At 43.7% G+C, this 14,828-nt stretch overlaps 1 protein-coding gene across 1 annotated transcript in view; it reads left to right on the forward strand.

Annotated features, from left to right (window-relative positions):
* The window catches only part of LOC146812054 (fer-1-like protein 4), a 1,053,957-nt gene that overhangs the window by 218,308 nt on the left and 820,821 nt on the right, over positions 1-14,828 (forward strand). Inside the window, exon 4 of the mRNA XM_085619061.1 lies at positions 8,273-8,372. Coding sequence (XP_085475187.1) covers positions 8,273-8,372 — 100 coding nt within the window. The remainder of the gene's footprint in view (positions 1-8,272; positions 8,373-14,828) is intronic.

A 14,828-nucleotide genomic window follows, 5' to 3' on the forward strand; every position in this document is an offset into this window, starting at 1 on the left:
TTTTTTAGGTCGAGCCTGGGCAGCGCATGCGCTGCTCTGCTAGACATGCTGTATTCGAGTATGGACTTGAAGCTCCGCCCACTCTCTGCCCATATTTTCAATTGGCTTGTGTCATTGTCCTTTGTAAATGCTGACTTCTGATTTATTAGGCTTGTTAGTCCCTCCTTAGCACTGCCTTATCTTCATTTGTAACCTCCCATGAGGACTGGCCCTTTTACTTCTGTTGTTACACGGTACGTCTTATTTAGTCTGTCAGCACTATTTTCTTTAATGAGTTTCTCCTGCTGCAGGCACAACATGCTTTCCTGCAACATTAAGAGCGCCATGCCTGCTTTCACTTTCCAAGCAGCCCCGGACAATGGCGGCCGCTTCTTTGAAGTCAAATAGGTCTGGCATTTACATGAGTTTTGAGCTAATGCCATTGTAAATGACAATGCCTTTTATTTATGTGTTAATTATCAAAACATAAATAAAAGGCATTGTCACTTACAATGCCAATAGCTTAAACTCTCGCAAATGTGAGACCTATTTCTTTGCCTATGGATCTTACAATACCCTCAAAAGCTACAAAAAGCACAGAAACAACTGCTAATGATGCAAGAAGACTAGTGCTATGTTTAGCAAAGAGCTTGTGTTGCATGAATGCTTGTTGTGAATAGTTTTCTAGGACTGTCAGGAAGGTGTAGCCGAGCCATCCAATGATCTTAATTTATGCTGTGGAAGTGTCCAAGCTACACAATGCCGGTTAACAATTGCTCATTCTTTCATTTTATTACAGGAACATAACTGCTTTGTTCCACTTTAGATAAAGTGTCACAAATTGATAATTAAAATATCACAGATACACATGCATGAAAATGTCACACACAAGCAAACTGAAAAAGTGTCAGCTATGGGACTAGGACCAGTGCTTTATTTTGTAGAAGAATGAGTGCCGTGCCCCAAAAGCCCTCCGCCGTTACTATTAAATGCCGGCGCATCGAATACCAAGGCTGCGTAGTCCTCAGTCCACCTCAGGCCTCTTTCTAATCCACTGCCAGACACTCCCTGGCCCCTTTATCTCACTCTTGCATGTAAGTTCCTGCTTTCTCCCTCGCTGGTGGTTTTTCCGCCTTTTGTTTCCTCCTATTTTGCCTTCTCGTTTGCTCTTGGGAAATGTCTGATGAGGAAAAATATGTGCCAGTCCCCCCCCCAAAAAATGCCAGTGGCCCCCATAGAATTATCCACTATCAATAGCTGTATTATTAGCCATTCTTCTGGGTTGTATTATAGAAGCACGCATGGCTGAACCATGCCTGAACCATGCCTGCCTCTACAAAGCGGTTCCAACAAAGAATGCTTCTTAAACACTCATTCTTTTTCCAAGCATACCTTTACCATGCATGCCTTTCCAACAAATGTAGCTGTAAAGGCATGTTTGCTGAAAGGATATGCATGGTAAATTACCACTACCCCCACCCTGAGGCCCAAAACCCTTCTCCGTACCAAAAACGACCCAGACCCCAGCTCCCCCATCCTTAGGCCTATTACCCTGCCCCCTTTTAAAAAAACTATCCCAGCCCCCCATCCTGAGGCCTATTTCCCTGCCCCCCTTTTAAAAAACTATCCCAACCCCCCACCCTGAGCCCTAAAACCGACCCCACCCCTAAAAACTCTCCCTGAAACCTGGACCCAGTTCTTAAAACTACCCCAAACCCTCCCGCCTTAAGCCCTAAAACCCTGCCCACCTTTAAAAATACTACCTCAACCCCATGCCTTGATCCCTAACACCGACCCTCACCCCTAAAAGCTGCCCCCAAACCCAACAGAAGCCCTTGAAACTACCCTGAACCTCCCCCTGCCCTGAGCCCTAAAACCCTGCCCCCTTCAAAAAACGACCCTGACTCCCCCCACACTTTGCCCAAAATCCGCCCCCCACCCCTTAAAACTACCCTCGCCAAACTCAGTCCCACTTACCTGTCCGCGTCCGTAGCTTCGTGTTCCGATGCTTCGTGTTCCTCTCCCCTCCCATCTGGACACTAGACCGCTATCTGCCTTAACCACATGTTTGCGTGGTTAAGGCAGATGCGTGGTTCAGGCAAGCATTGTTACACTTGCGGGGAAACAGCACGCATGGCTCAGCCCACGTTGTAAAGGCCATTTCCCATTCTTCTGTGTCCACAAATTATAATAGAAATTAAGGGAAGGACTGTCGTTCTTTCTCCTGGGTGGTGTGCATGCTGCTCTCAAATGAGGCTGAATGTTGGGTCAGGAAGATAGCTATCAGATCCGTTTGCGTGCTGTGGCTGATAGTGGTGCTGCAGCTGCTGGGACACGACTTGCTTAAAAGAGAGGAAGGTAGGCCCATTTTTAGGGGGGGTGGCATTTATGTTTTTTTTTATTATTATTAATATTTTAAGTATTTTTTTTTGTTTTTACAAATCAACCACTGGTCGGGGTAGTTTTAGGGACTAAGAGAACCAAATATTTCCACAGTTTCCCACAACAAGGCAAACACTGAATAAAGTAATCTTAACTCTCATAGATGCCTACAAGCACCTACAGGTACATGCATCAATGTAGGCTTTTGCGATTCCTTAATTGCGATTATTAAGGATTCTCAATTAAGGATTCTCAATTAAGGAAATGCAAAAGCCTATGCATGTAGGAATCGCAATAAAATTAGCGATTTCCAAACATTCCTTAATTGCGGGTTGCAATTAAGGAGGGTTGCAATTAAGGAATGCCTTCCCATTCATTCCAATGGGCCTACAGGCCCATAGGAATGAATGGGAGATTGCATGTGCAATTTGCGAGTACCAATAAGTACTCGCAAATTGCGCATGCAATTTCAAGGGTGCAAGGTTGTCACAAGGACACCCTGTTTCACCCCTGAAATTGATCCGTGCACACATGTTGCGCACGCACATGCCCCAAGGGCATGTGTTGTGTAACCTACAACTTTGAAAAATGCACTTTAGTGCATTTTTCAAAGTTTTTGCAAATTACCATCAAGTACAAACTGATGGTAATTTGCGCCCCCTATTAGCAAAATCGCAATTTGCGATTCTATTATGCATTGCATTTAAGGAATGGCAATTTGCAATTCTTTAAATGCAATCACAATTTAAGAAATCTCAATTATTTGTGATTTCTTAAATTGCGAGAGGCTGACAGGTTGATGCATCGCAGAAGCCCCTTTTGCGGGCGCAAACGGCCGATTTTTGCGAATCGCACAGTTTGCGCTCGCAAATATGGTTGATGCATGTACCTTTTAGTTCGGTAAGACAGAAAAAGAAACACGAAGCGTGATAGTTTGTCCCTTCCTTTCGAAAGGCAAAAAGAAACGGTTGCATCTTATTTCTTAGGGATCGAGTAAAAACTATTTTTATTTTAGACTGGTAAAATAGCTAGATCTGCACCTGGAGGCACTAACTCACAATATAAGGACTGTGGCGCCCAGAGGCGCAACTGGAGGCAAATTTCCGCGGGGGGAGATGGGGCTAAGAAAAAATCTTGGGGGGGCTAATTCTTCCAGCAATAGGCAGAATGGAGAGGCAGGGGTCCTAATAAGGGGTGAAAAAAAACAAAGCCTCATTAACAAGCAAATAGTCTTTTAAAGTCCTTGGAATTTCACTCAGGGTAGTGCAGCAGCCAAAGTTACTGCGCTGAATTGGATGAAACAGAGAGAACAAAGCAGCAGCATGTGTTCTAATTTCTCTCTCCGCTTGCACCAGTGATCTTCGAGCCTGCCTTGTGCCACGCACACACCATTACCCCATAGTGCATATGTGTGTGTGATGTCTAGCATAGGTTTTGTACGCAAGGTTATCCTACTGTGCTTAGGCATAGTTTAAAACTATTTCAGCTTTGCATTTGAGCTATGCAGTCCACCACATATGCAATGTTTGGCCAAAATAAGTCTCTTTTTTACCGGATGCTTAGAAGAAGTGTTATTTTTGGTGCAAAGCTCTGGCTACCATTTTTAGCAGAAATCCTTGGGTGGTTGCATGGGAATGCCCATGTATCACCCATGGCACGTCTCCTTGATGCAAGGAGCGCATAGTGCTCCTTTGCCATACTTTAGGGCTACTTTCCAGTGCGCTACAAGTTTTGCACTGGAAATTAAATCCCAAATCTGCATTTTGTGCTCGTTTATGTCACCAGTTTTGACACAAACAGTAAAAAGTTTTTAAAAATCCAGGGGCATATGTATCAAAATCTCCATTTGCGATTCTCAAATAGCGATTATTTGAGAATCGCTATTTGAGAATTGCAAAACGGGATGTATCTCAAAATTCGCGAATTCTTAAAATTCCTTAATTGCGATTAGCAAATTGCGAAATCGCAATTAAGGAATACCTTCCCGTTCATTCCTATGGGCCAGGAGGCCCATAGCAATGAATGGGAAGTCTTTCTCAATTTGCGAATCGCAATTTGCTAATCGCAAATTGCGAATATTTTCAAAGGTGCAAGGGTGTTATGATGACACCCTGATGCACCCCTGAAATCAGCATGTGTGCGCATATGGCGCACATACATGCCCTAAGGGCATGTATGTGCGCCACATGGCACTTTGAAAAATGCCAAAAAGTGCATTTTTCAAAGAAATCGCAAATTACCACCAACTTGAAGTTGGTGGTAATTTGCGATTTCTTAGGGAGAAATCGCACAACTTGGGTGCGTGTTACATAGCATTTAAGGGATCGCAATTTGAGATTTCTTAAATGCTTACGCAAACTTAAGAAATCGCAAAATTAGCGATTTCTTAAGATTGCGATGCTGAAATGCCTCATACATCCCATTTTGCGATTTTGTATTCGCAAACGCTGTTTTTTTGCGATTCGCAGCATTTGAGAATACAAAATCGTTTGATACATATGCCCCCCGGTCACCAGTGTCTAAGCCGGGTTTTCTGGGTTTTTGGAAATTTACAAGAAATCATAAATGTGGACAACTTGTGCAGGTGGTTAACTTTGGAAGACCTCTACGGAGCCAAATCGAAAAACTGCATAGCTATAGAGCTGAAGGGAGAGGTTTATAGAATTTTATGAATATGTGTGTCCCGCTTTGTCTGACTGTGCTATCCACTAGCTACTGCCGATCTGCTGCGATACTACTCTTCAGCTACCATCCTCTGAACCTTTCTTGTATTTGTCGGCGGCTTTGCCTATGTGCATTTGTCTAAAAAGAGGAACCATGCTCAGATCATATACAAGCATTGACTAGCTTTGATGATCAATGGCAAACTGAGTGGCAGCTCGCACAGGTAAATGCGGTGAGGCGGGGCGGGGTTGGGGGGTAGTGGAGATCGACATATGACAGTTGAGAATAAAGTAAATAAATAAATAAAACCACTTACCTTGCACAAGGTAAGCGGTTTTATTTTTTAATTTCTTTACGTTCACCTTTCCCGTCGTATGTTGAACTCCACTACACCCTGCCCTGCCCCACCCCCGACTCACCGCCCCACAGAGTTTACCTGTGCAAGCTGCCACTGGGCAAACTGATGCTCGGTATTTCATTCATTCTTGTTGGTCTGCAGAAATGGTTTCTTTTTTTCTTGAAAATCTTATGTTTTCAGTGCACACTCACTGTGCCTCCTTCAAATATGCAAATGTATATTCTTGCCTGTTCATTTTACTGATTGTATCTTTTAAAACTAATCTGTAAATTAAATATTGAAAAATATCTATTTCCATTTATCCTCGTCGACGGGTTTATGATGTACATTTTTATGAAATGGTGTAAAGTATCAGATGTGAATTTCTGCCACACACTTGTTTGATGGGTGCCTGCGGGTTTTTTGCTGTCACAGAAGAGTAATGCTCGCTGCATCATACTTTGGAGCACTTCTTTTTTTCATGTAATCCCCTTTAACTACTACATTTCCCTACTACATTTCACCCCCCCCCCGCTTCTACCACCTCCTTGTAAGCCACACCCCAGCACCCATCCTCCTGGTAACTAGGTTCGTTCAGTAAGATTCTTTGTGTCTGCAATGACAGGCAAATGCTGCCTATGAAAACGTTTGAGAAGACCACTGGATATGAAAGTATTACTTAAGGCAGAATTGTATTTGTTCAGAATGTGGAGAACACTGAAAACATCAAAACATAAACCTAACACATTGGCAATATCATAAAGAAGAGGTGCATGTTTTACAAAAATTTTTCCATCCATCCATCTATCCAGCTATCCATCCATGTGCATAGTATCCAAGTATCACAGGTCATGCATGTCCCCTTCAAACAGGGCGTCATTTATGAGGTTTTACGGTAGGGCAGCACTGCAGGCCCTACGGTAAAAGAAAAGGGCAGGAATGAGCCGTATCTATCAGATATCAGCGCACGATGGGCTGCCGTGTGCCAATGCAGGCACCTTTGCACCATGGTGCAGGGTGCCTACGTTGCGGGATGATTATTTCTGTGCAGGAAGGAAGACCTTCCTGCACAGAAACAATCAGAAGAGGCTTTTTCCTTTTTCTTTGTGTGCTGCAGAATGCAGCACACTTAGAAAAAATAGGAAAAACCAGGCGAAATAAAAATATGTCTCCAAGTTGTGCCTCCCTCCTTACGCCTTCCCTGGGGAGGTGTATATTTTTGGCGCTGTCTCAGATTTACGATTTCTCGTAAATCTGGGGCAGTATCAAAATGCCATGGATGTTGCTGGGAACGCCCCCAGCAACACCCGTTGCACGCCTCTTAAACGCAGAAAACTGCGTTAAATGGGACAATACTTACGGGGCAGCATGAAGCCAAAGAAAGCGGTTTAGTGCTGCCTCGAAAATATGGAGCAGGCTCCTGCTCCACGGAACGTCACAAAAAGTGATGTTTCGACGGCGCCAGGGGCCGCATAAATGAGGCCCTCTGTTTTTAGCCAGTCGAAGCTTTGCGATTTGTGGAATTGCTTTTTTAATCAAAATATGGGCTCAATATGTCCACATTGAAAATGCTGCTGGTTGAAAAAAAAAGTTGACACAAATGATATGGGTCCCATCCACTTATTCCCCCTATTCTGTACCAAGGAGTACCCACTTTGTGCAGAAACCAATGCCCAGCTTTGCATTTTCCTGTGTCTGTGTAATGCATTTAACCTTGTACACCTCATTTTACAGCACCCAGGCCCTGATGCACTAAATGATAGCTATTTGCTAATCAGCCACATGCTATTTGATTATCAGTCAAAACCAATTCGCAACCGCGAAAAGAGTCTTTTCTAATGTACAAAGGCACAGAATGAATTATTTCTTAAAGTTCCACCCCAATAAGACTATTTAATGATTCTTTAATATGCGACTTGATTTTCCAAAACCATCTAATCGACTTGCTATTTCATTGTATTATTTAGTTGTGAACAGTCAAAATAATTGGAAATTGCACATACAACATACCATTGATTGGAAGCAGGTGGTAACCAGGTGCAAAACATAAAAGTCTGTAAAACATTTTACATTTTCTGCCTGCCTCCTTGTGGCGGGGGTCCCGCCATTCATGGTGGGACCTCCGTATTGTAGTTAACCTTTGCGGAGGTCGCTTCTCGACAGCGGGGTCTCTGCCACAACTGCGGGGCATCTGCATTCGTGGCCGAGGCCCCAGAGTCGTGGTGGGGGTCCTGCACTCGTGGCGCGACCTCCATATTGCCTTTACCCATTGTGGAGGTTCCGCCATAACTGTGGGGTCTCCGCCACGACTGAGGGGTCTCCGCCCCGAATGTGGAGGCCCTTTATGAACTGGCCCCATGTGTGTAACTTTATCTGACCTGGCATTAGTGGAGGTTTCTACCAAATCCAGATTAAGTAGGCTGGTCATTACAGAGCTAAGAGCAGACCTGCAGTCAGACTAGGTCAAGGCTGTGCCCGTTGTCAGTGGAGTCAGGGTTCGAAGTCCTGGGGGGTCATAGGGATTCCAGTGGACATTCATGAACATTGCTGCTTTGCAAGCTTGTAGACACTTAAATCATAATTCAAGATGTCCTTATTTACATAACTAATTTAAAAAGACCAAAGATGACTAATCTCCTCTGTTACACACAAGCTATATTGCAACCAGGAGGAGCAAGTGCTCATGTGTACAGCACAATGGCACCCTGGTTGAAACAGTATGCGGTTTTGATTGTTTCCTTTCCAGTTTAGGGTGGAAACCATGTGACAGAATTGTGAGGCACTGCTTCACCTTAGTTATTGGATAACATGCTGTTTCTTCCATAGAAAGGTGTAAATGAGCCAATTTTCGAATACAGAAGCCTCCATTCTCGAACGCCACTGAGACCCTTCCTCTCATTGTCTTTGCAGATTGTTGGGCACCTTGATTATCAGCCTTCAGCACATCACCAACGCAGGGCGACTGATCCTCAGAGAAGCTCTGGTTGACAAAAATCACAGTGTTACTGGGGTGAGTAGTGTTCATGTATAAATCACTTATTCCGGCTATTGCTTCTACTTGTAAGACACACAGTCAGGATGTACATTTTGTCAATGCTTCTGCCTTTGTGAAAGATTTAATGCCTTTGCATACTGTAATTACATTTTCTTGAATAATGGTGTAAAGACCTTGCTGAAGAGACTGCAGGTTCTGCAGAATGTGGCAGCTAGACTCTTGTTGGATGTACCTAGGGACCAGTCTGTCGTTGAGGGAATGAAAGCATTGCACTGGCTCCCAGTTCAGCAGCGAATAGAGTTCAAGGCGCTATGCCTAGTCCATAAGGCTGTGTATGGGGAGGGAGCTAAGGAAGTCCAGAAGCTCTTCAGCCCCTACCTCCCGGGTCGGACACTCAGGTCATCTACTCAAAGCCTGCTGAAACTGAATCGTGTCAAAAAAGCCAGATGGGGTGGTAGAGCTTTTTCGTTTCATGCGGCCAGCCGGTGGAATGAGCTCCCGGGCTTTGTTAAACTTACCGAAAGTCACCAAGTTTTTAGAAAATTGATAAAAACACGGCTTTTTGATGTGACCCGGTGTTAGATGGAGTGGTTTCTCTCTATGGACTAGCGCCAAGACGCCTCGGCATTTGTTCGCGCTCTATAAGTGATGATCCTATCCTATGTATGTAAATTATGTTATGATTGTTATGTTACTCAACTTAGGTTTAGGCAATTTCCTTAGCACAGTCGGGTGACTGCTGTGGAAATATGGATTTTTCTGGTCAGTTATGTCCCCTATCTTGGACCCCAACGGTTCTATGTGCATGTTACAAGTACATGTATGTTCCCTCTAGTTCCAGTTATGAAGACGCAAATACATGTGCGTCCACCGTTAACATGTCCTCTGTTGATCCGCCATGAATGGGCCGGATATTCCATTCCTAAGTACGAAAGGCCACCGCCTTTATATGGTTCACTTATGCCATTTTACAGTCCAGGCAAGTAGGCCCTGATTCTGTCATCAGGCTTCTCTTGCTTTCTGTCTCTGAAGCTCCAGTCCGAGCCTGCATCTGTGACCATGAACTTTGTCTCATTCTCTGCGCGGCTCACGAAGCCTGACATCAGCTTGCTGCCTGCCAAGAACTGTATTTCACCTTCGAAAATTATCTGCTCCGCTCCCTGCTCAATGCATTCCTGTCTAGTAGCTTAAGTAAACATTCTTCCAGCTACCAAGCAAAGGCCCGACTTCTCTGTCTTCATACAAGTAATTCATAGCCCTGTTACTATGGAAGATTCCGCCCTCGCATCTAGTGTAGACACTTAGACGCTTGTACACGCACTAACCGTCAGTATAGTCAGTATAGAATAAGATTCTACTCTAAGAGACCTCTCTTTTGGATAACATAGTTCTTTAAACATAGGATGTTAGATATGATTTGGGATTAGGTCGACTTGACCCTCCAGACTTCTGTCGCCACATGTAGAGCTAAATATCAAGTCCCCTTCACCCCCTAGTTGCACGTCAATCACACGTCATACTGCTGCGCGCGCATCTCTGCCAAGTATTTCTGCTGATACTGCGAAATTATCTCATAGATCCACCCATTTGTGACATCACAACCAATGACGTTTCCCTGTTACGCCCTATTACGCCTCTTTTCATTACGTATGTGTATTCTTATCTGTATTATCAGCTGTTACGCCTCCTGCATCTGTCTTAATGTAAATGCTTTTCATATATATATTGTTACCTGTCAATAATGTATTGCCTTCACTTCCTGAACCTTCGTGGTGATGGAACCTGAAATCCCTGACTCGAATCAGTATTGGAATAAAGCCCATTCCGAACCTCTAATACCACGGATCCTGCCTCTTATTTACTGAGCTATTTTTACTATGTTTCCGTATCAAATTAAGTCCCGGTAATTAAATTATTTACCACATGAATGGCGCCCGAATAGGGACACTTTCTCATCTCACGCGCCGGTGGTGCGTTGCAGGCCCGGTCTCCTGCCACAGCTGGACGGACAATAACGCGTACCAGCAGGATTTCCTGTATCTCCCTCCGGTCAAGCGGGGGCGACTGAGGCTGCGATCAACACCCAGACGAGGCGGTGAGAAGTGCGAAGTATCCCGACCAGAGCCTAGCTGAGAGAGCAAGATCCGAGGTATACAGAGGCCCACCAGTTTCCGAAGTCCCAAGTCGAGTCCAGTGTCCGAAGCGTTCGAGTCCAGTCCAGTCCGGTTCAAGTTCAGTCCAGTTTCTGAGGCCTTCCGTTTCCGAGCTACCCGGTGAGTACCATTACTGGGGAGGCGTTCTGGCGTGCACATAAGTTGTGCCGGTCCAGACGGGTTTGGGTACACAAATCCGGTCTGCACTGTTTCAGCAGTGTATCTGTACTGTTTAGCAGTATATCTAGTATATCAAGTATATAAATTCAGAATAATTCAGTTCAAGTCGAGTATCATGTTTAATGATTAAATTTTTTCTTAGATCGTCATCATCATTGTTGCTCAGTTAAATGTTAAATGTTAAATGTTTATAGTACGTTCTGCATATTGTGGTATGAATGACTGTTCATTATTGTGATTACTGTATTAAGTTTGTTCAAAATCAAGTATCAGATCAGTTCTCAATATGCCGCTCTTTTCGAAACTAAGACAGATCACAACTAGAAAAGGGGTACTCGAAGAAGCTGTTCCCATTCCTCCTAGGGACACTCCAGGGTACTTCATGTATCATAAACATGGTCTAGACGCCATATTATTTCTTGATCTATGGGTAGACTACACTAAGGAATTACCAGAAAGTCAGAGGTGGCCCGCAGCGGGGACCTGGGATGCAGAGTGCATCGTGAAAGTAGAGGAAGAATTATGGAAAAAGAAAGTTAGACAATCACAGAAAGACGCCATTGAATTATGGCGTAAAGAATCATATAGACGAACAGAAAAAGCACGTAGACAGGAAGAGAAGAGTAAAGAAAATTCAAATGAAGTCCGAGAAAATCTATTAATTGAAGAAGGTGCACGAGTGAAATCAGAACAAGTAGACAGACAAAGAAATGCCCTTATGAATGGTATGTATCCCCTCCTGGCTGAAGGATTACCTAAGGCTACTCCAGGGATACCAAAAGACTTGCCAACCCCATTATTTCCAATAAAGGTACATCCTAAGGGGCATCCTAGAACCGCAGAAGATGTTTTTCTTTCCTCATATTTAGATGACGCAGCTCCCGAGTATGCTCATCCCGCCCCACATAGACCGCCTGCCAGGGAGGTTCAACGCCAAGATCCAGTACCCGTATCGTTACAGCAACAAGTTCTGACACAAGTTCCGGCAAGCACATCTGTTTCTGCATCTGTTCCTACAGCCACTTCTATAGCTGTATCCACGCCTATACTTGCTGTATCACGTTCAACGAATCCTTTCACACCCGATACCCCAGATGGGGCTACCGGAGGTGCTACCAATATCTTTTCTACGCCACCTAGAATAAATAAACTTACTTTTCAAGAGTCAGCACATTCACGTACCCCCAAACTCATAAATGCCCGTACGCTTAAGGAACTTCTTATAGATTGTAGATATGACCCTGTGCCCGGAAAAGAGGACGAAATGACCCTAGCATCATCACGTATCAGACGAGCCGCAGTGTATTTAGGGAAATTACCAGGAATGACTGCACATCTAGATAATATATATCATTTTGTCCAAACCGGGCGAGATTCTGAATGTATTAACAGAGCTATGGAATACCAGAAAGTGGAAATACAAGGGGAACTGTTGCGTTTCCTCATAAATTGTGTGATCAGAAATCAAGACCGACCGGGGGTAGACCCGGAAGCAATGCAGATTCTTACCAGATGGAGCCAGAATATATCAGAAGGGAGACATGATAAGCAAAACTGTATAATAGCCATGTGCCGAAAGATCCGTAAAGAAATAGAACGCCTACACGAAGAAAGATTAGCGGTAGACCAGTTCGAACAAAGCGAGGAAGAAGCATCAGGACTGCCCACAGGACAGTCAGAAACTATAGCCTATGTAGGTAGAAGAAGATCTTGTAATAGTACTAGATGTCTTACTGATCCGATACGTCCGATGTGTCTAGAAAATAACAGGAAATTTCAAACACCAATAATAAATATAAGGTCTAACGAGCATTCATTCCAAGTAGCAGATAAATTACTCCGAGAACGAAGGGGTTATCATTTTCTCGATTCTATGGATGAACAAGAATTAGCCAGGTCAGCTGTCCATTGGGTTGACAGTCCCGGGAAGTATAGTGATGACACAGTAGCACACACATTTTTGAATCTCACCCCAGATGAACAGCGTTTAGCTGGGATTTATATGATTCAACAACTTCTTATACTATATAAAAGCCAACATTCAGATCCTGGTCCCTTACCTGATATATTGACCGAATTACTCACGAATAGATGGAGAGGTTCAGGTACTAAGCTAATTAAAGAAATACTAGAATCAAGAAAGCAGTACATTCTTTTTATATGCCCAGAACATGTCTCACTGCCCATCAAGGAAAGAACTACGTATTACATGGACAGACAGAATCCCTTACGAGAAGTGCACCCAATAAAGGGCGAGGACAATGAGTTTAAACGTGTATATGTATATACGCCCATATCGAAAATAGAATTGTTGGAAATGAAGAAAGTGGTACCCAGTCATGACAAAGACCCAGCGGGTTTCCACCGAGAAATTAAAGACATGTTACTCATGGGAGAGTATACCTATCCCGACATTATGACAATATTAAAGGTATTGATGCCTGCTGGCATTTATGAAAAACTCAAGGAAAAAGAGTGGGAGGTAGGAGACCAAAAGATAGATTGGACAGCATTAGAAGCAGAAGAAAAGGCCCGAGGTCCAGGTTCGGGGCTTGGGGACAAAACTAAAGCACTACCAGGTCTACTAGTACAGGTACTGCCACGTTTATTAACCACGAAAAAGGAAGACTGGGGTGCAATTTCAGCCTGTAAACAAAAGCAAGATGAAGACACTAGTGATTTCTATGCACGATTTGAGAGATGTTTTGGTATAAATAGTGGTATAAAAGCAAGTAGCGAATCATACCCACATCTGTTTGTGACAAAATTAGTTGAAAATTCCTTGCCCCAAGTGAAGAATAGAGTATTAAAATTCGAGAGTACCTGGCAAGGTAACACTCCATCACAAATGTTACAAATGTTACAGTATCATCACAATAGAATTAGAGAGGAACAAGATCATGAACAAAGGCGCATGAAAGACACGAAAATGAAAATGCTAGTCTCCCAGACAGTTCCAGTTGAAGGACATAAAAAGGGTACGACACATTCTGGCGATTTAGCGGGACCTGTAAAAGGGACATGCAACTATTGTAAACAACTAGGTCATCATGTACACGATTGTCCAGTCCTGAAGCGTAATATCGCCACGGGCATTACAAAAGAAAGACCACGGCCACTTAGACAGGATCAGAATGAACAAGGAGCCTTGCAGCATGCACAGTCCATGCCAGCTCCACAACAGTCTATACAGTTTGTGCCGGCTGCTCCAGCACTGCCTGTTGCTGCCACGCAAACCACGACACGACAACTGTACCAGACCGCACAGTATGACTATCCTGATTATCAACGATATGCATGAACCAGCCTAGAGAGGGAAGTTGACTTACCCCTTATCGAGATCCCTGTAGATCAAGAAGGACCTTATGTACATAGTGAATTATTAGGCCAAGACAGAAAATTTTTACTTGATACAGGGGCAAGTCGAACAACCATAAAACGTAGTGAAGTTCCAGGGGCACCCCTCTCAGGCTCACAGAATATTTCCCTTGGTTTTTCAGGAAAACCTATTGTTAATGAAGTGTCACAACCTCTTCCACTTACTATAGGACCTTTGACCCGAACTACAGATTTATTGCTTACTAAATCATGTCCAGAAAACCTGTTAGGAATAAAAACGCTGAAGGCTCTAGGAGCTATAATATGTTGTTCTCCGGAAGGAGTAAGATTGTTTTTACGTGATTTTAAAGGTCATTATGTGTCTAGAGACATGGATCCCCGATTGCAGACTTTACCTACCCATTTATGGGCACAAGGCCCTACTGATGTTGGTTGTATGAATATTACACCATATCGAGTCACACTAAAGGCAGGAGTGGTACTACCACGAATGCGACAATACAAGTTACCACCAGATGCTGTAGTGGCTTTACTGCAAATCATTGACGAACTCATTGCCCAAGGAGTGGTCGTAGAAACAGACTCCAATATATGTAATTCACCGATAATTCCGATTCTCAAACGAACAGATCCGAAGGCCCCGCCAGTATATCGATTGATTGTTGATCTGCGCGAATTAAATAAGTGTATTGTGCCACAATTCCCTGTGGTCCCCGATATCTCATCATTACTGACAGCTATTGATTCCGCAGCAACATTCTTTACTGTAATTGATCTCAAAAATGCCTTTTTCAGCGTC

Source organism: Triturus cristatus, chromosome 7 (assembly GCF_964204655.1).
Source record: "Triturus cristatus chromosome 7, aTriCri1.1, whole genome shotgun sequence".
Taxonomy (NCBI): Eukaryota; Metazoa; Chordata; class Amphibia; order Caudata; family Salamandridae; genus Triturus; species Triturus cristatus.